The sequence below is a fragment of the Phoca vitulina genome, unplaced genomic scaffold, assembly GCF_004348235.1.
Source record: "Phoca vitulina isolate PV1807 unplaced genomic scaffold, GSC_HSeal_1.0 scaffold71, whole genome shotgun sequence".
Classification (NCBI taxonomy): domain Eukaryota; kingdom Metazoa; phylum Chordata; class Mammalia; order Carnivora; family Phocidae; genus Phoca; species Phoca vitulina.
In genome coordinates, this window is record NW_022589774.1 from 8,328,410 (window position 1) to 8,351,259 (window position 22,850).

The window sequence follows — 22,850 nt, forward strand, 5'->3', positions numbered from 1 at the left end:
ATTTTCAATGACAGCCTAGCTGGATATAGTATTCTTGGCTGCATATTTTTCTCATTTAGTGCTCTGAATATATCCTACCAGTCCTTTCTGGCCTGCCAGGTCTCTGTGGATAGTTCTGTTGCCAATCTAATGTTTCTACCATTATAGGTTACAGATCTCTTCTCCCGAGCTGCTTTCAGGATTTTCTCTTTGTCTCTGAGACTTGTAAGTTTTACTATTAGATTTCGGGGTGTTGACCTATTTTTATTGATTTTGAGAGGGGTTCTCTGTGCCTCCTGGATTTTGATGCCTGTTTCCTTCCCCAAATTAGGGAAATTCTCTGCTATAATTTGCGCCAGTATACCTTCTGCCCCTCTCTCTCTTTCTTCTTCTTCTGGGATCCCAATTATTCTAATGTTGTTTTGTCTTATGGTATCGCTTATCTCTCGAATTCTGCCCTCGTGATCCAGTAGTTGTTTATCTCTCTTTTTCTCAGCTTCTTCATTTTCCGTCATTTGGTCTTCTATATTACTGATTCTCTCTTCTGCCTCATTTATCCTAGTAGTTAGAGTGTCTATTTTTGATTGCACCTCATTAATAGCCCTTTTGATTTCGACTTGGTTAGATTTTAGTTCTTTTATTTCTCCAGAAAGCGTTTCTCTAATAACTTCCATGCTTTTTTCAAGCCCAGCTGGTATCTTTAAAGTCATGATTCTGAACTCTAGATCCGACATTGTACTAATGTCTGTACTGAGTAGGTCTCTGGCAGTCGGTACTACCTCTTGTTCTTTTTGTTGAGGTGATTTTTTCCGTCTTGTCATTTTGTCCAGAGGAAAATAGATGAATGAGAGAACAAAATGCTAACAGGGTAATAACGTCCCCAGAAAATATACTCTAAACAAATCAGAAAAGACCTGAAGCCAGGGGAAAAGAAAAGGAAAGAAAGAAAAAAAAAAAAGAAAAAAAGAAAAAGATAAAAACAAACAAAAACAGAACAAAACCAAAAAAAAAAACAGAATGTGATCAAATATGATCAGGCTGGTGCATAGATTAGTGCCACACACTAGATTTTGTGTGTATTTTGGTCTGTTAGAAGAAAGTGCCTCCCAAAATTTTAGAGAAAGAAAAACTTATATGTGTACAAAAATAAGGGTTGATATGATGAAGGGATGGAATATGATTGTAAAGAGGAAAATTATAAAAAATTTTATAAAAGGAATTGATAAGTTGTTTGGAAAAAGAAAGAAGAGGATTTAAAAAAAAAAAGAAAAAAAAAGGGAGGGAATGTGATCAGGCAGGAGAGTAGAACAAAGCCATGCACTAGAGATTTAGGGTATATTTTGATCTGTTAGAAGAAACTGTATCTCAAAATTTTAAAGAGAGAACAACTTATATATATATGCCAAAAATAAGGGTAACTATTATGAAGGGTTAGAATATGACTCTAAAAATGAAAAATAAAAATGTTTTTTTAAAAAAGGGATTGATAAGATGTTGGTTGAAAAAGGGAAAAAGAAAAATTAAAAAAAAAAAAGACAGTTAAAAAAATTAACTTTGGGGGCGCCTGGGTGGCTCAGTTGGTTAAGCGACTGCCTTCGGCTCAGGTCATGATCCTGGAGTCTCGGGATCGAGTCCCGCATCGGACTCCCTGCTCAGCAGGGAGTCTGCTTCTCCCTCTGATCCTCCCCCCTCTCATGTTCTCTCTCTCTGTCTCATTCTCTCTCTCAAATAAATAAATAAAATCTTTAAAAAAAATAAATAAATAAATAAAAAAATTAACTTTGAAAGACTAAAGAATCATGGTAAAAAAGCCATGAATTTGAATTCTATGTGCAGTATTCCCTTAGCGCTGGAGTTCTGCCGTTCTCATTGATCGGTAAACTTGGTCTTGGTTGGCTGTTCTTGCTGATCTTCTGGGGGAGGGGCCTGTTGCTGTGGTTCCCAAATGTCTTTGCCAGAGGTGGAATTGCCCCATCCTTGCCCGGTCAGGGCTAAGTAATCTGCTCGGGTTTGCTCTCGGGAGCTTTTGTTCCCTGCAAGCTTTCCATACAGCTTTGGAGGATGAGAGTGAGATGGTGGCCTCCCAATCTCCGCCCCGGAGGAGCCGAGAACTCGGGGCCCCACTCCTCAGTGCGCCCGCAGAGAAAAGCAGTCAATCACTCCCGTCTCCCAGGTCTCCGGCCGCACTCCGTGCTCACCTGGCCTGTGACTGAGCGTTTCTATCTCTGGCACCCGACTCGGTGTGGGGTCTCCAAACCCAGCATATCCCTGAGGTGCACTCCCGAGCCGCTCCTCCCGGGGGAGGAAGGGGAGTCTCCCCGGATCTGCCTCTTGTTGGGTCCCTGCTGGAGGAGCAGTGGCCCGACTGTGCCACGGGTCATGGTTTATGGCCACCCTGAGCTGAGAGCCCGCTCCTTGGCTCCGTCTCTGCAGCTGGCTTCCCTGCTCCGATACCTGGAAGCTCTGCCGCACTCAGGCACCCCCGGTCTTTCTGTGACCGGAGGGTCCTGAGACCACACTGTCCCAGTGAGGGTTCCACCCCCCGCTTAGCCACTGGAGCAACGTCCCTCAGTCGAGCCGACTTCTAAAATTTCCGATTTTGTGCTCCGCTGCTCTATCACTTGCCAGAAGCGGCCGACGGAGGCCCCCTCCCCGCCGTCTGTCCTCCTGAATATCGCCTCGGATTCACTTCTCCGCACGTCCTGCCTTCTAGAAAGTGGTCGCTTTTCTGTTCAGAGAGTTGTTACTATTCCTTTCTTCAATCTCCTGTTGAGTTTGTAGGTGTTCAGAATGGTTTGATCCCCATCCAGCTGAATTCCTGAGACCAGATGAAATCCAGGTCTCCTACTCCTCTGCCATCTTGTCCACCCCCCATCTCTTTTCTTCTTGATCAAGGTCAGGGGATACTTGACTTGAAACTGTTCAATTGCAGGGTGATTGTCTTTAGATGCTCCCACTATGGAACCTTACAGTTGGGAATGACCCTAGTGGCCATCTTGATGACATCCAGATGACTCTTTTTGGAGGACTGGGACTGCCTGGTCCCTCCAGTACAATGTTTATTTGCTTTCTATATTGGGATTACAAATCTTACCGAAATCTGATTGGTGCAATGCACCCCCCTTTCCTGAAAGAAATACACATACAACTTGCATTCAGTTGCAGGGGGTCCATGGATTGCAATGCTGACTATGTTAGAACATTCCCACATTCTGGGATGTTGGGTTGCTGAACCACCAAGCATAGTGACTCGCAATTCAACATCATATCCCTTAGCTACAGGTGTCACAGGAACTCCATGTGAAGGAGCTACAGAGATCAGTCTGCATCAGCCAGACTGCCATGGTAAAATACAAACACCCTAACCAAAGAGCAGTAGGTCAATAGAGGAACTCTTTCTCCATCCCCCTGATGGGTGGCCATCAAGCTTCCAGGGACGGGGTGCTCTTGTCATTAAGGTGTAGGACGTTGAAATAGTCTTCCTTAGAGCTTCCACCTGCTTGTTTTTATTTTTCCTGTTTCTGTTCTATAAAGCAATATAAACTCAATCTACTTCTCATTCACTTAAGATCCTATGGCACTGAGTAGTGCTGTAGACCAGAACTTTCTGTGCTGATGGATCTATGTTTTTATCTGTGCTAATATAGTAGCCAGTAGCCACATGTGGCTCTTGAGCACTTGATAGGTGGCTGTTGTGACTGAGTACTAAATTATAAATTACATTTCCTTTTAATTAATTTAAATTAAATAGCTACATATGGCTGGTGGCTATGGTAAAGGACAGCAGGGATATAGAGAATAGATAATGATTCAGGAAGCCTAAGTTCCTGTCTGGGTTCTGTTATTTGTTTGCTATGTAATTGGGCAAGGTTTTCCTACCTTGGTGTGCAGGGCTTCCTATGCTGTACTCTGCACATGGTGGCAACCGCGCAGTCACCTTCTTTTCAGCTGTTCCACTGGGCTGCTAATGTCTGAAGGCACCAGCTTCTCCTAGGCCTCCATGCCTGTGGACTTACTGCTCCCGGTGCCTGGAATGTCTTTTCTCTCTCTCCCTGACTTCCTGGCTTTAAGACTATACTCAGTAGTCACTTCCTTCATGAAGACTTCCTTGATTTCTCTTGGCAGAGTAAGACCAACTCCCTCCTCTGGGCTCCCATAGGGCACCTGGTTTATTACTTTATTGTAACATTTACCACATAGTTTTAGTATTGGTTTAAAATCCCTGGAAGGGAATGGACAGTGTCTGTTAGTTTTTAAATTACTGGAACATAGATCAGTGCTTATTAACATTAGCACATTTGTTTAAATTAAAACAAATTTTTAAATTTTTTTTTCTTTGTAAAGAAATGGCACTGTACTTCTGACTTAACTTGAGGTCACTTGCAGTCAGCAATAAACCCTGGATCTTTTATATGAATTGATGACAGAATTAGTTTTCTCTCACTCTGTTCTCAATTTAATTTTTGAGTCTAAATTCAGGACTTCATGTTTATTTCAAGTACGTTTTATTTTCTTTTGGTGCAACAGTCCTTCTTACAGAGATCCTTTACAAGTGGGGACAGGGAACCAACATTCAGTGAGTATTCACCAAACTTCAGACTCTCTGCATTTATCTATGTATCTGTCTATCTGAGAGAGAGATTGTCCACGTGTGTGCAAGAGCGGGGGGTGGAGAAGGGAGAGGGACAGAGAAAATACCAAGCAGGTTGCACAATCAGTGCAGAGCCCGACACTGAGCTCAATCTCATGACCCTGAGATCATGACCTGAAACAAAATCAAGAGTTGGACACCCAACCGACTGAGCCACCCAGGTGCCTCAAGACTCTCTGCATTTAAACAAAACAACAATCCAGTGAGATAACTATTATCCACATTTTAAATATAGAGAAACTGAGACTATAGAAGATTAAATCACTTGCCCAAGGTCACCACTAGTGAACTTGAACCCCAGGGGTCAGACTCCAAAATTTAAGTGATTTCTACTACACATTGTCTTGAGACTCTGCTGTTTAATGAGTGAGCTCTCTACTCGGAGCTCTACATCATCTGCAGACTGGATAAGCATGTGCTTTATACTTTCATTTGAGTAACTAATAAAAATATGGTTAGAATTGGGGACCTCACTTCTGCTTATCATTAGTGCATTGGTCAGTGCTCATTGACTGTTCAGCTTTTCTCGAATTTTCTGCACTATTCTTTAGCTGACTTATATTTCTTTATTCAGTAAGAATTTTGTGCAAGATATCCTTGTCACATGCTTTGCTGAATCAATACATGCTTTTATGACTATTTCATGTCTATTTTAGGCTAGGATATAGTGTTCTACTTTCTCCAAAGTCCACACTAAATATCATTTTCAGAGACTCACTTAGACACTATTTTATTTCTTTACTAGAAAATAAAAGTGTCGAAGCCTAGAATCTCGGCATTTGAAGGGATATTAGACATCATCTAGTCCGGTGCCCAGCTGGTGAAATCTTCACCTTACTGTTAGGATGTACAGTCTGCTTGGAAGCATTAAAGTGTCAAGGTTAAGAACTGGCCTCTGGATTCAGATCTTGGTACCATTTCCACAACTTCCTAGCTGTGTGCCTTGGGGAAGCGACTTAACCTTGCTGTGCTTCAGATTCCTCAAACATAAAATGGAAATAGGAATTTTATCTATAGGGTGTATCATATAGGATTTTTGAGAAGATCAGGTGGGATAGTGCATGTGAAATGTTAGGACAGTGTTTGGCATGTAGTTAAGCCGTGACTACAGCTTAGTTGTTAGCATCTGGTTAACTCTGGGTGAATCAACATTAAACCTCTGCAGTTAAGTTTCCTTATAATAATACCATCTCCTTTCTTCTGACTCTTGTCAAGTTTTAGCCTGAGCACTGTGAGTAACAGTTATGTGACCTCGAGTTGGTTTTGCAACCTCTGTGAGCCTCAGGGATTTCAGGTGTGAGGGGGAAATCACATCCTTTACTTGCCTATCTTGCAAGACTAATGTGTATGAAAGCCCTTTGTAAACATGGATATATGTTAGTACTAACATTAATGTGGATATATCTAATATTTATTGCGTATTTATGAGGTGCTGGATTACTGTGCTAAATTAATCCCACAGATTATTGCATTGATTCCTTGTGGCAGTTCTACCGAGACTCGCAGTGTTGTTTTCCACACCCTACAGTTGGGGGATTAAGGTGTGGAGAGGTTAATTCACTTGCCCACTTACACAGCAAGGGAGAGCTGGAAGCCTGGCTCGGAGCCCAGGCTCTCAACCACTGTAGCTAGATGGTCTTCCCAGGAGCCTTTTTTTTTCCATCTCAAAGTTACTGAGTTTACTTTTTTTTTAAGATAAGTTTTTAAAATATCTACCTCAAAACCTGTCTTTCTTTGCATGTTTCTAATACTGATTTTACATTGATATTATCCCCAAGGACACATCTGGATTTATAACCCAGAAAAGATATCTTCAGGAGCAATAAGATGTGGAATTTTCCCAGCAGGCTTTCAGATCAGATATTCGGAACCCTCAGGCTTAAACAAACGCAGTAGATTTTGTTTTTGTTTATACAAAAATGGTAGCCACAGGTTTCAGATGGCTTGATTGATGGCATGTGGAAGGATCTGTCCTAGAGTCCAAGCTTGGCCTCTGAGTAGATTTCCTTCTCAGGGGTTGTTGGCCTTGTGGTGAATTATTCCTTATCTGTTTGGGTTTCTAGGTATTCTGGGTCTCCATCTCTGTTCTGTCAGAGAAGGGAGTCGGGATTGGACTCCACCAACTGTGGAAGAAGCTTCTGAAAGGGTTAGAGGGATGGTGGGGGAAGGGGAGCCTCCATGGGTTGGAGCCCTTGCACGTTTGCCTAATGAGCTTGATGAAGGTCACCTGACCAGGATCCTGGAGGGCATTTTCCCTGAGGGCACTGGATACTGGTGTGGATGTGAATGGAGATCTAGGATGTACCACTTGGCTTCTGGAAACCGGGTGGAAGATTTAAGAGAAATTAAGGAGTGGACCTAAAAAATATTAAAGGAATTGCCTCTTCTTTCTGCTAACTTTGGATTATATTTGCATGGGAATTTGTGTTTATGAAATAACTGAGCCATATGGATGTACAAGGATGCATGTGTTCTCTTGATCTGTTGATATGAGGAGCAGTTGAAGGGCGTGGGCTTGTCTGGAGGTGGGATGGGTGGGTGGATGTGGTAACACAAGGCGGGGGCAGGTCCGGGGAATATGGGCCCATGTAAATTCGGAGGATCTGAGCCTTTTGGCAAAATAGCACTCCCTTCTCAGAGAGAGTTATGTATGTATATATTTATTTATTTTGGTGGTCACCATTACCCCCTACCCAAGATGAGGATGTTACATATTTCGTGGGTAACCTCTTTCCCTGGCGATGATTAGAGAGTAACAGATGCCCACCCCTGAATGCAAAGGCTCATAAAGCCTGAGCTCATTTCTGTTACAAATATGGAGTAGACAGGCGCAAAAGAGCAAAGCAAAGGAATAGATGTGGAAATTGAGAACTGTCCCAACAGCTATCCACACTTCCACTGTGAAAGGTTCAGAACAATCCTGCACAGTCATAACGCTTATCATCTTTCCTTTTCTCTTACCTTCATATATTTTTGTCATGTAATTTTATCAACATTCCATGGGGACCATGATCCAGGCTTAGAGAGTCATCCATTCCTCAGTACACCTTTGATAAATGCCTGTTGTGTGACACTCTGTGTGTGTTTTAGAGACATCTATCATTTAGCTCCGTGTGAAGTGGACATTGTTTCCATATTACAGATGATTAGCCCAAGGTCACAGGTAGATGTGATCTCACCGATTTCATTGGCTGCTCTCTTTCCATTGTAGCACACTGACTCGGGTCAGACCAGAGACTGGCAGGCACTGTTCCCTAACAGAGCATCTTTTTAGGATGACTGTGAACTGCTTGCGTGTATCTGTAGCACCCACTGGGTATGAAGCTAAACCCACGGAAGAGTAAAGGATCAGTAGATGGGAGAAGAGCAGAGATCTCTTACCCATCGTCATGGTCATCATGAAATGGATCTGAGACATCTTGCGCTATATCATTGGAATGAGAGCTTCTTTTGGAATTAGGGCATTTTGCTGTTTTGTTTTTCCCTTCACCAAAAGCTCCACTGCTGTAGTTCTTCATCGCTCTGTAGAGGACCTGTGTTTTGGAAATGCCAGTTCTTCCTCTCCTTTCAATATTAGCATATAAAGTCCGTTTTCTTTTTTCGAGCCCTCAAAGAAGTCTACTCTTTTCTGGGATGCCCAGAGTTGTAAGTTATCATGTGGAGGAGTCAACTTGAATGACTTTTTCTTAAACTTTCATCTTACCGAATGCTTCTGCCTTTGCAGATTTTTAAGGAAATGGGAGTTGGGGGGACAGGGAGGCTGTGGAAAAGACTCTTAGACTCTTATAGAGAGTGTAGGAGAAGCTCTCTCTTACAGAGAGTGTGGGTTTATAGAAAAGCAGCTTTATGTTCACCCCCAGGCCACCATTATGAGGATTCTTTTTATTAACCATCTTTTAGTGAAGTTTTTGGCCAACTCCGCTTGTCATGGAGCTCCTATTCTTGAAAATTTAGAAACATTTCCATTGGCTGTGGACACTTTCAAGGTATTCCTAGGTGTGCCAGGATTTCCATTTTGGATGTTATTGTTGGATGTCTTCATTAGTAGCTTCATCAAAAATAGCTTCTCTCAATTGTAGTAATAGATACTCCTTCTTTATCCTTTACTCTTTTCTCATCATATTGTCTATTAGCACCACAGAATAATAGTTTATTGGAGTAACAGTGACCTAAGAGAAACTCTTAGCAAGTGACAATGCGGGGGCTAGAATCCAGGGCTCCCGACCCTTAAGACTAGGGATCCTTTGATCACATTTCCTCTTTTCTTTCCTCAGTACCTTTTCTCTGCTCAGTCATCTTCCTTCTTGCTCCTTCATCCTTTTCTGGGGCCTTCTCATCCTTTTATTAGTAAGTATGTGTTTTAGAGTTTGTCTTGGGTTGGGGCATATGAGGATGGATATAGGGATTGTGATTAATAAGAAAGGACTTAATTAAGGAGTGAGAATGGATAAGAGAAGGTTAATTCAAGATAGGCCAATCAGCACTGATCCAACGAGAATGGGAAACAGTGATTCAGAACAATGGTTAATGTTTTTCTTTCCCAAAAATGTTGCTAGAGAGAATCCTTTATGAGTTGCTGGAGAACTTTATGAATTGATAGTACTGTACTCAGTAGGCAATGGGCTTCTCCCCAGTGTCAAACCATGCCTCAGCCCATGGGAGCTCTGGCAAGCACTCATCTCAGAATGTTTTCTGGACTCTTAAGTGGCCTTAGGAAAGGTAAACCATCCAGACTCTACCTTAAAAAATATGCTCTTGAGAACAATTGAGTAGTCTTCGGATGGAGGAAATAAACTCAAATAAAAAGATCCCTTTCTTTTAGAACCCTCAGTTCAAGTCAAGAAACTGGGGAGTTTTACTTGATTGTTCTGATAATAGATTCCTAAGTTTTCAGGGTGTGGGGCTATGAATCCAGAGAGGTTTCTAGTCCTGGCTCTGGAAAAGTCTCCTTGCACCTCGGGTCTCAGTATCTACATCTGTAAAATTAATGTAATGGAACAGTTAATAGAACTCCAAGGCACCTTCCGGTTCTTACCTTTGGGCTCCTGGGAGTCTAGTTTCTCCTGTTGTTATCTCACCTGAGTTGAGGATACCATTAGGTTTCATGGTCTCCAGCATCTATAGCAGTGTTCTTTACCCTGGCTGCACATTAGAATCAGTGTAGGAGCTTCTAGAAATGCTGATGCCCAGATAGCACCTGAGACAAATCAGAATTTCTAAAGATAGGATACCCATATCCTTAATTTTTAAAAGGTTCCCAGGTCATTCCGTGTGTGGCCAAGGCTGAGATCTGCTGATCTTCTAGAAGGAGAGGTGAGACTTTTACCTGATGTGTTTCTGTCTCTTGGGATTGTGCTTTCATCGTGTGTGTTGGCTGATTCCTCTCAGTTCTTTTGCAGGCTATGGTGAAATAGCAGGAGCCCCTGGGTATCCCAGACTCCAGCCTGAGAGAATGGGAATGATTAATTAATTATTATGATTCATGGCACTGGCAAACCATTCACCTGTGCTGCTTCTGGCCCACATCCAGCTGCACAGATGTCAGCCTTCTGTGATAAGGGTGATGCTCCAGACTTCATGAACGCAGGTCTAGCTAAGTAGGCAACTTGAGGCTGAGGACCAGAGTGAGTCATGCTGACCCAGGAGGCCCTTGAGCAAGTGACTGAAGACTCATTGACCTTGCTTCCTACCCATTTGTTAACCCCTGTTAGCAACAAGGGTTGATCCAGCTCAACTACTATCAAATACAGGTATCTCCACCTCAATACTCGTTTTTTTTTTGTTTTGTTTTGACTTACAGTAAGCGGTGTGTGGGAACTGGCCAGTCCCAGCTCTTGAGTGCTCATTGTGTGTATCTTTGCAACTCCATGTGCATTGATGTCAAGTTGGGAGCTTGAAATTAGTTATGGAGAGAGTATTTACACTCCAGAAATTGGCAAATGCTATACGCCAGGGCTTTTCATCCTTTAGAGAGACTGGTTGTTAAACATTTGTTAGTCCAACATTCAGTTTACTATTTAACGAAATCATCCATTCACTTAACGGAAGAGTGAAGCTTCTTCTCTATTCCCTCACATCTGCCTTTGGGTGGGTATTCTACCCTTTGGTCTTGGTCTTACCCTCCAGAATAACATAGACAATGTCTAAGCCCCCATTATAAGGTAGTCCTTCAGATATTTGAAAACAGCTATGACGTCTCTCTCCAATCTTCCCTTCCCAAGCTATATATCCTTAGTGCCCTTAACATTTTCTCGTGGTTTGGAGGCTCAATGGGTGTCTTTGAACACTGGGGTATAAGTGCTGGGTTTTCAGAGTAAAACAAAAATTCTCTCACAGATGATCTGTGGACTCTTTCATAAAAGGCTTTTCATTTTCTTTGTACATTCAGCTACTGTCTGTCACCCCACGAAGCAAGTGTGGATGTGAAGTTAGGGGATAGTTTTGGGTGTGGTTGCTGGTTGCAGCCCACATTCTTCTTCCGCTAGGGTGTATGCTGCTGCCAGAACTCTTGATGGGCTCAAATTTGTCAGAGTATCATCAAAACACAGATTCTGGTTTCTGAAACAGGTAATTTTCCCACTGCTGTTTTGTTTTCTTCCAGAGGCTTTTAATATTCCCCGTTCCTTTCTTCCCTTTTCTGTAGCGTTCAATCATCTGTCCCCTGATCACCAAAACTGGGTGTTGAATGACAGCGTTTTGAGTCCAGGGTTTAGTCAGACACACACAAAGTGAATTTGTTAAGACGTATCCACCTGACTGAAACTGAGGCAAAAGAAGGAGGAAAGCCGGTGCTGTCTTAATTCCTCAGAACTGTCACTCCCCATTCTCTTGGAATTGGGGCCCAGATGAGTCTGGAGCTGAGCTCAGTATTAGTTAACCAAATTAGCAATACTGTGAACTTCCTTTCAGTCATTTTTTTTTTTGTAGTTTTTAATTTTATTATGTTATGTTAGTCACCATACATCATTAGTTTTTGATGTAGTAATCCATGATCCATTGTTTTCGTATAACACCCAGTGCTCCATGCAGTACATGCCCTCCTTAATACCCATCACCGGGCTAACCAATCCCCCCTCCCCCTTCCCCTCTAAAACCCTGTTTGTTTCTCAGGTCCATAGTCTCTCATGGTTCATTTTTTTATAGAGTCAAGGATATGGGAGTCAGATGAGAGCTTTTGGTCGAAAAGCAATGGAGGGTTGAATGTGGCTTCTTTCACAGCCAACATTAAAAGGGTGATGCTAGGGATCTTTTTTGTTGAGTAACTGAGTCCATTGACCTCCCCAGGAGAGCAGTGGGACTGTGCCAGCAAGCGAGAGCCTTTTGGGGGAAGCAGGGGGGGGGTGGTCTGCCTCTTGTCTGTATTCTCAATATTGCTTTCTTTGTCTTTCATTCATTAGGATTTAAGTCTTTAGGAGTAGGTGTAGTGGCATTTCCATCTTCCTGACAGAGAGCGAGAGAGAATGGGAGAGGTGTGTATGTGTGTTCAGGACTGCCTGTCAGATGGTGAATTTGAACCGAAGCAGCTGTTGTCATGGTGATGGCAGGTCGCATCCCACCACCATGGAAACCAAAGTTAAAAAACTGATGTTAAGGCTGGAAGTCACATGATACATTTTTGTTTTGTTTTGTTTTAAAAAAAGAAAAGGGGTTTGGTTTTTCAATCTGATTTTTTTTTTTTTTTTTTAAGACGAAGTTGGGTGGCAAGAGAAAATGCAATAAGGAAAGCGATGAGCTAGTGAAATGGGACATCGTGAAGTCTGCAGAGCCTTCTACTGCATTCTTCTGCTTGTTAACTGCATTTCTCCTGTCATGGGGGCAGAAAGGGAGGAGGAGATGCTGCGTGAATTTCCAGATTTGCACCCTTTGCACTGCTCACTGTCACATGGAGAAGCACAGGTTAGGAGCCCTCCTGTCCTTCGGTAGCTGTGTGTGGTCCACCCTCTATTGATCAGCCCAGGACGGAGGCTGGAACCCTAAAATTAAGGACTGAGACAAGAGAAGGAAATGGAATTGAGGGTGTGACTTGCTCCAGATAGGAGGGTGGTTCATGCATTGGTAAGTTTAGATGATTAACATTGTTTTTCAGGAAATGGAAAAATTCATCTGTAGTCCCTCAGAACCCCAAGGAATACAATCCTGTCTACCTCCCTTTTCTGGATTGGTCTTTGGGCTACACTGTCCTGCTGGGTCAGCCACAGGAGCAAGTGCAAAGAAGGCTGAAAGGAGCCCATCCAGGAGCACGTTAGCCTCTGAGCCAGGGTCCTTGGGCCTCAGCTTAGCTCTTAACCTGGCCTTTCAGCTGGGCGGGTTGGGGTGAGGCAGAGAAGGCTGGCCCACAGGCATTAGGGAGCCCTCTTGGATCTCCATCTTTTTATCTCATACTCGCTGTCACTTCATACCATGATCTGGGCAAAAAGTGAGGCATCTTTCCAGGAAGGAGAGCTGGCCCCAGGCCTCATTTACCAGGGTGGGGTTTAATTTTCTTTTCAGTCTGAAGGGTTGAAGGCCTGCATGCATGGCCTGCGTGGCCAGGCCAGGGGACAGCTATTCCTGTGAGAATATCAGCCTCTAGAAAGGGTGAGGAAGGTGAGGAGGGGTGCAGACACACTCTGTGGTGGAAATCATAGTGGGGGCTCTGGCCATGTCTGGGTTTGAGGCACAAGGTCTGTCTCTTCAATGTTACTGGTCCCTCCAGGACAGATGTATTGTTCTCAGCAGCCCAGGCGAGGGGGATGTGATCTCACCAGCATGATCTCACTGCATTTCCATCAGGGTCTGTAGGAGCTGGAGCCGGACTTCTGTGATGGTTCAGTCCCTCCTGTTCTTAGCCCTGGCCTTGGGTGTGATTAATGCCCCTTCTAATCACTGGGAGAGATTGCATCAGAGCCATCAGCTTCATAAATCCTCCTCTGGGGACTGGTGTTTGGATGTGCTTTCCATATTCCCAGGAGGTTCTGGGCCAAATGTCTTTGCTCTCTTCCCGGAGGCCCATTACCATAATTTTTTTTTTTTTTTTCAAATCCTTTATTGCAGTGGGTCTTTTCAGTGTCAGCTCCTGGCTGCAGCCAGCCAGCCCATTTCCAGAGGCTATGACCACTAACTGTTGCTTATCCCAAAGCTTAGAGTCACAGCAGATGCTTAGAGAGTGATTTAGTAGGATAATAAAAATGACTGTGCATTTGTGTAGCACCTTACCGGTTTTCAAAGGACTTTATATTCATGGGTCATTTTAGACTTTGATCCTTCTGTATTTCATGTTTGGTTCTGCGGGAATAGATGGTGGTGCTTTTCCCTGTCTTGAGTGCCATGTTGGGGCAGATTTTGCAGTGGGAACCCTGACTCTGGTTTCCCATTACCAATCTACATTTCTCCATTGCAGTGCAGATTTCCAGGAAGATTCTGATTCTTCTCATAGAAAAAAAAAAAGTAGTGTGAAAGCCTTGGATAGCTGTATTTCATTATCATTCATTTTTAAAATGTTTCTCTGGTGTAGTGCTCGAGGGAATCACGGATTAGGCAGGGCCCCTTCCCTCGGACTGTCCTTAAGTTAACATCCCACTTGTTAGAATGGCCCAGGCCATCTTCTGAGGACTCTCTCATCTCTTAGAATTAGACCTCCAAAAATAGGCAGCTGGGATAGAAGGGAGGGAAGGGAGATAGATCTTGTGGGGAGAGTGTCCTGGGCTGGGGGTGAGGGGTGGAAATGGGTAAAGGAGGCTGAGCCAAGCCTTCCCTGAGACTGTGGGCTATTCCCGACTCCCCCAAGAGTTTTCTGGAAGTGCATGAGTGGCTGCAGGCTGCTCCCCACACAAGGGCATCCTCCATTAGGCCTGGAGTCAGGGAGAGAGCACAGCATTCTGTCCCTGGTGGCCTCTCAGCCTCTCTGAGTACATTGAGTCTCCTTAAGTGTGCTCTGATGTCCCAGATCTGAGAGCACACAGCTGAGAGCCAAGCGGATCTAGGATCAGCATCCTGGTGGTGGTGAAGATACAGCTTTCCCCTAGAGGACCCCAGGTGTGCTGCTCGAGGCCTAAGTCTCTCTCAGGCCTGTGCCTGCAGATCTACCCTGAGAGGTGTTGGCAGGTGAGGCTCTGCTGGTCCGGGCAGAAGGAGGGCTCCTCTCCCGGGCCGGGTCCCCAGGGCTCTGGTGACAAGCAGAGCCAGCACCACAACTTAGGCCTGCAGGGCAGCCCTCTTCCTTGCCCTGGCTTTCTGTGCCTCAGGAAGGAAATGAACAAATGGCAGGTGTGCAGGCCAAGTAGTGCTGCTCAAATTAGCTGTGTTGCTAAGGAAACAAGTCAACCGTTGGAAGGAAGGAGCATCGGGTAAAGGAGATAAATCAATAAGCGAACCTATTTTTGTCATTTCCCTAATGATTGTCTTGAAGCTGCTAGACGGGAAGGGGAGAGATGGAGCGACACAGGTCCTCGTTAATGGGCTCAGAGGGAGAGAGGAGTGAAGGGGTGTTTGGGGAGATTGCCAGGAAAGTGGGTGAAATGAGGCCCCTGGTGAACAGATAGTGAGACAGATATGGGAGAGGAGGCGTCTTGGCAGGTTCAAAGCACTTCCATGGCATTTTCTCCTTGGGTCCAGTCCCTTTGTTCTCCTGTATTAGATCCTCTCAGAAACCTTGTACTGATTTCCATTACCCTCAAGTTGGGAGGTTTTATTGTGTTGGTTTGTGTTTTTTCAAAATATATATAGCTTTAATTGATTTTATAAGTTAATATATACTCATTATAACACTCAAGACAATGCATAAAGGAGTAGAGAAGAAAGTGGAAATAACCCTACTACCCCAAGAAAACTCATTATCCTTCTAGCATGACAGATTTTTTTCCTTTGCTCCTTTTTCAAAAATCTTTTTTACATCAAAGGGATCTTCTATGCATGCTGGTTTCTATTTTTGAATAGCTAATGTGTATACACAGACTATAGTACAAAAAGTTCAAGTGGGTCCACAGTGTGGAGAAAGTAGGAGATACCTTTGCAAGGATACCTCTGATTCTGGCTTTTCTATGCAATTCACTTATCAATTGATTGATTCATTAATTAGTTAATTAATTAGAAGACAATTATTGCATGCCTACCATGTGATGGACACAAGGGGCCCGGAGGTGAGTAAGACAGGCAGAGCTCCTGCCCTCAGGCTCCCACACCTCACTGCCCTGCTAGCTCCCATTTATTCAAGATCTCCAACACAGTCTGGACACCAGGGAGAGATACAGTTCTCCAAAATGTGTTTGGTATCAAGCATAGAACATAATGGGAGCCACTGAATTCCTGGGTGGAAGGAATCAGAGTTCTGGACAGTCTTCCATTACCATCTCATGAAGGGCCTTGTTCTTTGAGGTCTTGGCAACATGGAGCTTCTTTTGACCTTTCCAGGTCACATCTTTGTCTCGCCTGAGGTGCATTCCCTTGGCCTATGGGCCATTATTTGCAGTCCAGGCTCTTGCCTTGGGAGATGTAGCAGAGCCACAAGCCTTGAGCCAAGCTTATTTGGCTGGAAGTTATGAGGGTGGATGAGAAGAAATGGGAGTGGTGCCTCTGAGTCAGCTCCCAAGGGTGGGGGTGAGCAGGAGCCCAGGCCTGAGCCAGCGTGAGTGACTACCATGCAGTCTCTGTGACGGCTCCTTAATGGAGCTCCTGCTCTCGGGGGTGCCTCCTGCCTCCCATTCATTCATGCCTGCATTGAGCATTGAGTCAGCTCCTACTGTGTACCAGGGCCTCTGGTAAGCACTGCCATTGGAGAGATGAACAAGAATACGTCCTTGCTTTCAAACTGTAGTTTCTTGGGGGAGACAAATAGGAGAAATGATAAAATTGTACAATATGAAGAGCTATGGGGTACAGGGAGAAACCTTCACAGACGAGGTGGTATTTTAGAGTGCTCTGGACATAGGACCAGAAAAGAGGAGAAAGCTCCCCCATTGCAGGTGGAGGCCAAAGCGCCAAGATGTAGGTGCCCATTCTTCATGCTTTCTTCAGAAAGAGAAGGGGGCAAGAGGGGGACAGAAAGGGCTGAAAGGGAGAGTGGCTGGACCCCAGACGGAACTGGATGTTCTCTGCCAAGATTTCCCAGTCACTGTCCTTTCTGTTGCCTCATCCACAGATGCATGGGATTCCCATAGTCTCACCTCTGCTTCTCAGCAAAACCTCACCTCAGATTCTTAATTGCCCCAAACATGAATTCATCCTGAGGTTGAGATGAGCTGTAAGGTCTAAAGGGACATCCCTCCCAAGGATATGTGCATTTAAACAGTTTCCACATTTCAAGCCAAAGGATTGCTGCTCTGCATGGGTCCTTAGACATCAGACCATAGGCAGAGGATTTGGGTTGGGGAGGGCGTAGCAATGGGGTCTTTTCAGAACCTATGAATTACCAAACCCTCACTTTTTGATGGAAGCCTCCCGGGCTTTAGGCAGTGCTGTTCACTGAGACCTCATGAATTCTCGGCCATCCAGATATCTGGCCAGTCACAGGAAGTTTGGGTCATTAGCACCGGGGGCCAAGAGCCTTGCTCCTGTCCCGAGCATCCAGCAGTGGTGATGGTCATACCTTCCTGAAGCTAGCCAGCCCTGTGGTCACAGAGAAGCCTCATGTATCTGTACCTGGACATTCTCGAGTAGGTGACCTGACAGGTCCACGCAGGGAGTTGTATGCTTAGGTGATCCAGCTAGGGAATGCAGGTGTGGAGGTGGGAGCAGGGAGTGGGGACCACAGAGGGGCTGCCGCAGTCCCAGCAGGTGTTGTGGGGTAGAGAGGCTTGGGGGGCATACAGCCGCCACGACCCATCAGGCCTGCAAGTCAGCACCTAAGAGCTCATCAGCTTTGAAGTCTGTGGCTATCACTTGGAGGTTTTCAGGGGAAGAAGCTTGAACCCCAGAAAGCAATCCTAGCACCCAAGCAGACCCATGAGAGCTCAGGATGTCTGCCACTCCCCAGTCCTGCCTGCCAGGTCACCTGCCGGGCTCCGTGGAGCTGCTGAGCAGCTTCTCTGAACTTGCTCGGGGCACTGCCAGCCAGGGCCAAGGGCAGCTGAGCCCCGCGCCTTGGGAATGGTTTCGCTGGGAATAAGGATGCCACCAGTTTCCCTCCTGCCGAGCAGCAACCTTCCTCCTCACACCTGGGGACTGGCGGTGACATCTGCCCTTTGGACCAGAGCTTCCCAAATACGTTCCTCTGACACCATTCCCAGGAGAGGTGTTCCGATAAAAGGATGATGTGGTGAAGTGGGTTAGGGAATGCTGTATACCATTCCCACCCGCTTTGGGGGAGGCGGTGGACACTGTTGACAGTAATACCAAAGGCTCCAAGAAGTCCTGCTGGAGGAGCCTGCTCACTCTCCTGAATTCCCGCTTCCCCTCATTGATTTGATTGCCAGTTCCTATAGCACTGGCATCCTGTGGCCTGCATTTTAGGAACACTGCCCTAGATGCCCTCCACTTCTCTTGACCTTTGTCAGTGGGTGGTCAGCATGTTGTCAAGAAAAGGCCTGCATGCCTGGGCCACCACTTCTGCCATGCTCCCATCTTCATGTTATCTTTTGGGTCTGGGGAGTTCGGGGTGTCTGAACCCAGCCCAGGACCAGCTAGCCTCTGGGACACCAGGTCCTGCTGTGGTCCCTGGTCCCGCTACACTTAGAGCCCATGATGGGAGGGAGGAGCACGCCCCCCGTGACCAGTGCCTGCTGGTGGTCCTGGAGGCATTGTGGGCAGGGGCTTGTCCCAAGAAAGTGGGCGGCCCGCTGGGTGGGCGTCTGTGGAGCATGTCCACTGGCATGTTTAGCTCTCAGGGGCCTCGTTCGGTACCGAGAGAGACTGCGGGAGGAGGAATGGCTGGGCGTGCGGTTAGATTCTCCTCTGACTGGGAGGGTTTAAAGGAGCACAGTGGGGTGCGGAGGCAGGGGGCTGGCTCTGAAGTCCTCGGAGCCCATCCAGTCTGCAGATCTGGTGGGAGAGCCTCAGAGCATCAGAAGCCAGCAGGGCTGTCCCTAGAGCATGGGTCCTGGGGGAACACTGGGGCTGTGTGGGAAGAAGGGTGGCCAGCCGTGGGAGAGTGGGCGGTGACTCAGGTGCACGGTCGGGGCGGGGGGGCGGGGACGGAGATGGCACTGGGCATTGCCGCGTGCCCTTGAAGAGCTCTGGGGGCTCTGATGCAGCCTCCTGCCTCACCTGCTGCAGCCTCCCATTCCAGCACTGGGGCCTGAGCAGCGGAGGGGAGCTTGCATCTCCTTCCACACGTCCCCTCTGCTGGGAGGTGCCCTGCCCTTCCTCACAGATGCCCTGAATGCGCACTGCCCGCTGATGGGCACTGGGGCGGGGAAGCATCAGGGGCCTGATTATGAACTGTACTCCCTAGGGAAAGCTTTAGGCCCTACGTGCTACACAGCAGGCCCGGATATGTGGAGGCACAAGGAGGATGGTCCCTTGCCTTCCCTCCACTTGGCCAGATCTACTCTTTTCTCCTGCCCGGATGCCAGAATCTGCCAGAGCATAGGTTGCTTGGCAAGACCTGTGGCGACAGCTCACTAGTGTTTGTCACAACAATAGTCACGGAATGAAATCCAGCACGCAGGATGACTTGACTCCAGAAACTGGTGATTCCCTCTCTCTCTGTGAACAGTCCCCCCGCTCCAACTCCTCCTGGGCTCGGGGCACACCCTTTCTGCAGGAGTCCGGATGCAGGCACTTGAGTCATAGTCCTTTTGTTCAGAAAGGCTCAGGGAGACCCCTCATCTGTCTGCAGAAAAATGCAACAGAAAAAAAGCCTGAATTCATTATCCATTCATTTGTAGTTTGGTTCTTAGATGCCCTAAGAACCAAACTGCCCTGGACTCAGACTCATGATGCATCTCTGTTTGCTGTCTGTGTAGAAGCTCAGGAGAAAATAAGGTGGGCCAAGGCAAGCTTCTCCTGCCCACATTAAATATTTTTCTGAATTGGATATTGAAATAGAAGAAAGCTCACATGGAGAGAATTTTTCTTTTCCCAAAGGCCCTTCTACTCAGTTGAGCAGAGGTTCTAGAGGAGGAGGCCCCAGATATGATTCCCAGAGACAGCAACAGACAGCCACGGCTGGATCCTTGCTGAAGCATCGTCGTCCAGCGCCGTGGTTGAAGCTGGGGAAGAGCAGGAGCCTGCGGCCACATCACTGTCTCTTCCTTCTTCCTGTTTCCGTTTTCAGCCCTGCTTAATCCCTGGCTATACCATTGAATTCCCTAAGTATCTGGAGTGTCAGCTAGATGTCGAACTATATTATTTATTGGCTACATTCCTCCTTCTCTTGGAGAAGGTGCTTTGGGTTTAGAGCCCAACCAGAAATGGTTATAGTTTCTCATGCTAAGGACCATCCAGTGCCCTGCCTGCCTGCTCATAGAGATCACGCAGACTGCACAGGCGTCATTTGGGTTTTAATGAAGTTTGTGTATTTATGTGTATAGCCATCATGGAGGCTGCATCCCTCTCTCTTTGGTGAATCTGTTCCTTAACTTCATCTTTCCTACGCCGTTTGAGTACATGATTTTGGCCACCATCATCGCCAACTGCATTGTCTTGGCCCTGGAACAGCATCTTCCTGAGGATGACAAGACCCCGATGTCCCGCAGACTGGTATGTGCCTCCATCCATCTCATCTTCCCCCCCAGTCCTTTCTCTTCCCCGGTTCCCTTCTCCTTTGCTTCATCACCTGGCCACTTCCCCTATGCCCTCCCCTACAGTTCAGTGAGGAGTGTTCTTTGCTGAGGGACAAGTTGGTGACAAACCCCACTGGGGTGCAGAAGGACGAGAGGACTGACCCTTTTTAACTCCTGCTCCCAGGAAGTTCTGAGGGCATCACAAACACTTGTGTATACACTGTGTGGCAGCCAGACAAGAAGAAAGGGCAGGCGCAAGGGCCATTAACTTCACTCCCCTTCCTAAGGGACTTTGGAAGTGAGAGGGAGAGGGATGCTTAAAGCCTATGTGTGTTCACAGTGATGACTTTGTAGATGTCATGTCCATATTCTCCTTAAAGCAATGAGTCACGTGTCTAGTGTATTCCCCCTAGAGAGGGAAAATTAATTGCTTAAGATCCAAATGTGTGGATAAGCGGCTTCAGCCTGATTACCTGCAGATGAGAACCCTTAAGCTTCCAGGGTAAGTGAAGGCCAGCAATGGAAAAGCCAGCTTCACCAAGACAAAGCCAGAAACATCAACCATCCTCCTGGGAAGAAGTCTGGCTTGAGTGTGACCCCCTCACCCATCCATTTCTGCAGCTGGCGCCCCCTGAGGCTTCCCGTGCTCTTGTGCACTCCTGGAGTCCTTCAGTGCACTCACTTCCCACCTGTACCTGGGGCTGGCCCAGCGCGGATGTCAGGTGTTGTGTAGGAGAGAGGAGTGGTCAGAGTGGAGAGGGCGGCCGGGGTGTGACTTTTTCTGCATCTGACAAAGTATATTCCCCCCCCTTACCGTCACCTGTGCTCCTCATCCTGCAGGAGAAGACAGAACCGTATTTCATTGGGATCTTTTGCTTTGAAGCTGGTATCAAAATTGTGGCCCTGGGGTTCATCTTCCATAAGGGCTCGTACCTCCGCAATGGCTGGAATGTCATGGACTTCATCGTGGTCCTCAGTGGGTGAGTCCTCTTCCTGTCTGTCCCTTTTGGTGTGAGGGGATGTGCCTGTGTGGTCATGAAGTGGCTGGTGCAAGGAACCCAGGGGTGGGAAGGCAGAAGTGCATGCAGTAGGGTCAGAAGAAAAAAGTTCAAGGACGGGATTCTCCACGGGGCCAGACCGTAGGTGACCCACCTGCAGGGGGCATGGGTACTCTGTGGAGATGCATGTGGCATTCCGTAGAGGTTACAGAACCAGGATGTGGCTGCTTCTCCTTCTGCTTTTCCATTCTGGGTTTGCCTAGTGCTGGGTACACATACCCCAGTGAGTCTTTTCACCAAAGCAAGCAGCTTGCCCTAGCCTGAGGGGCCCCCGCAAAGATGGGCCCCAAATGCCATTGGGGTGCAGTGTTTCTTCGAACGTTGAAGAAGACCCCCATGGATATTTTCTTAACTGATAATTGAGACTTGTGTCCTGACCACAGAATTTTTTATGACTTGCAGATTTATTCATATGAGGAGGTATAAAATTGAGTCACATTAAAATGTTTGATAAGTAATACTAAATTGTTGCCCACACAGTGTCATAGGCGGCATATGTTTATTGGCAGTAGATTTAAATATCTGATAAATCATGTTTTTGAGAATGAGTGTAGTATGGCCTCTATTGGGGCCTCTCCAGTGCCGTTAGCAGCATATGCGATGGGCCTTGGGACTGGTGATAATGGGCATGCCTCTCTGGGCTTTTGTGGTTTCTCGTTGTTGTTTGTGTCAGGTAGCTTTTGGTGCCTGAATGGGAGGGTAGTGGCCCAGGCCTCATGGGGGAGCCCCTGTGGCTCAGGCCTGTGTGGGTATGGCTATGGCAGCAAGGGGTGTGACTTGGAAATTCCCATACCCAAGCTGCTTGCCAGACCTGTGTGGAAAAGAAGAGAATGCAGTAGAAAAGGGAGGAGGGGGATCTAGGAGCCACCATTACGATTGACCAAAAGGAGAGGGGAACAAAGAGGAGATTTTTTCCAGGGAACAGAGGAGTGGAGGTAGATAAAGTCTGAGAAAAATAAGAGCTTGACAGTGTTCGTGTCTACTCATTGTCTTGTGGAATACACAAAATACTTTTAACCTTCACACCAATTGTGATTAAGTGAAAGAGAAAAAGTTGAAGGTGTAAAGGATTGGAATGTTCGAATGGAGCTCATAAGCAACCAACCCCTCAATATAGGGAACAGATAAATAGAGACGACGATGTTTAAAAACATCTGTTGCCTTACAAAAGGATTTTCTGAAGGTTACTCTTATAAAAGAAAATTCTACTGAATTTTAAACATGGTTTAGTCTATAAAGATAATTTGTACATAGTGTTTCAGAAGTGCATGGTCATAGACAGTGCAGCACACCTGGGCAATGTTTTCTCATGTTTTATTTTTTTCAGCTTTATTGAGGTATGATTGACAGATAGAAATTGTATATATTTAAGGTATGCGATACAGTGTTTAGACATACATTGCAGAATACCACAATCAAGCTAATTAACATACCCATCATCTCACATAGTTACCTATTTTGTGTGTGTGGTGAGAACACTTGAGCTCCACTCTCAGCAAATACACCCATGTTCATTGTAGCATT

General features: G+C 46.1%; 1 protein-coding gene across 5 annotated transcripts in view; it reads left to right on the plus strand.

The window, feature by feature from the left end:
* Positions 1 to 22,850, plus strand: part of CACNA1E (calcium voltage-gated channel subunit alpha1 E) — a 493,636-nt gene that overhangs the window by 193,050 nt on the left and 277,736 nt on the right. For all 5 annotated transcript variants that reach the window (XM_032393033.1, XM_032393035.1, XM_032393036.1 and 2 more), the window contains 2 exons: positions 20,140 to 20,245; positions 21,109 to 21,248. In XM_032393033.1, coding sequence (XP_032248924.1) covers positions 20,140 to 20,245; positions 21,109 to 21,248 — 246 coding nt within the window. The remainder of the gene's footprint in view (positions 1 to 20,139; positions 20,246 to 21,108; positions 21,249 to 22,850) is intronic.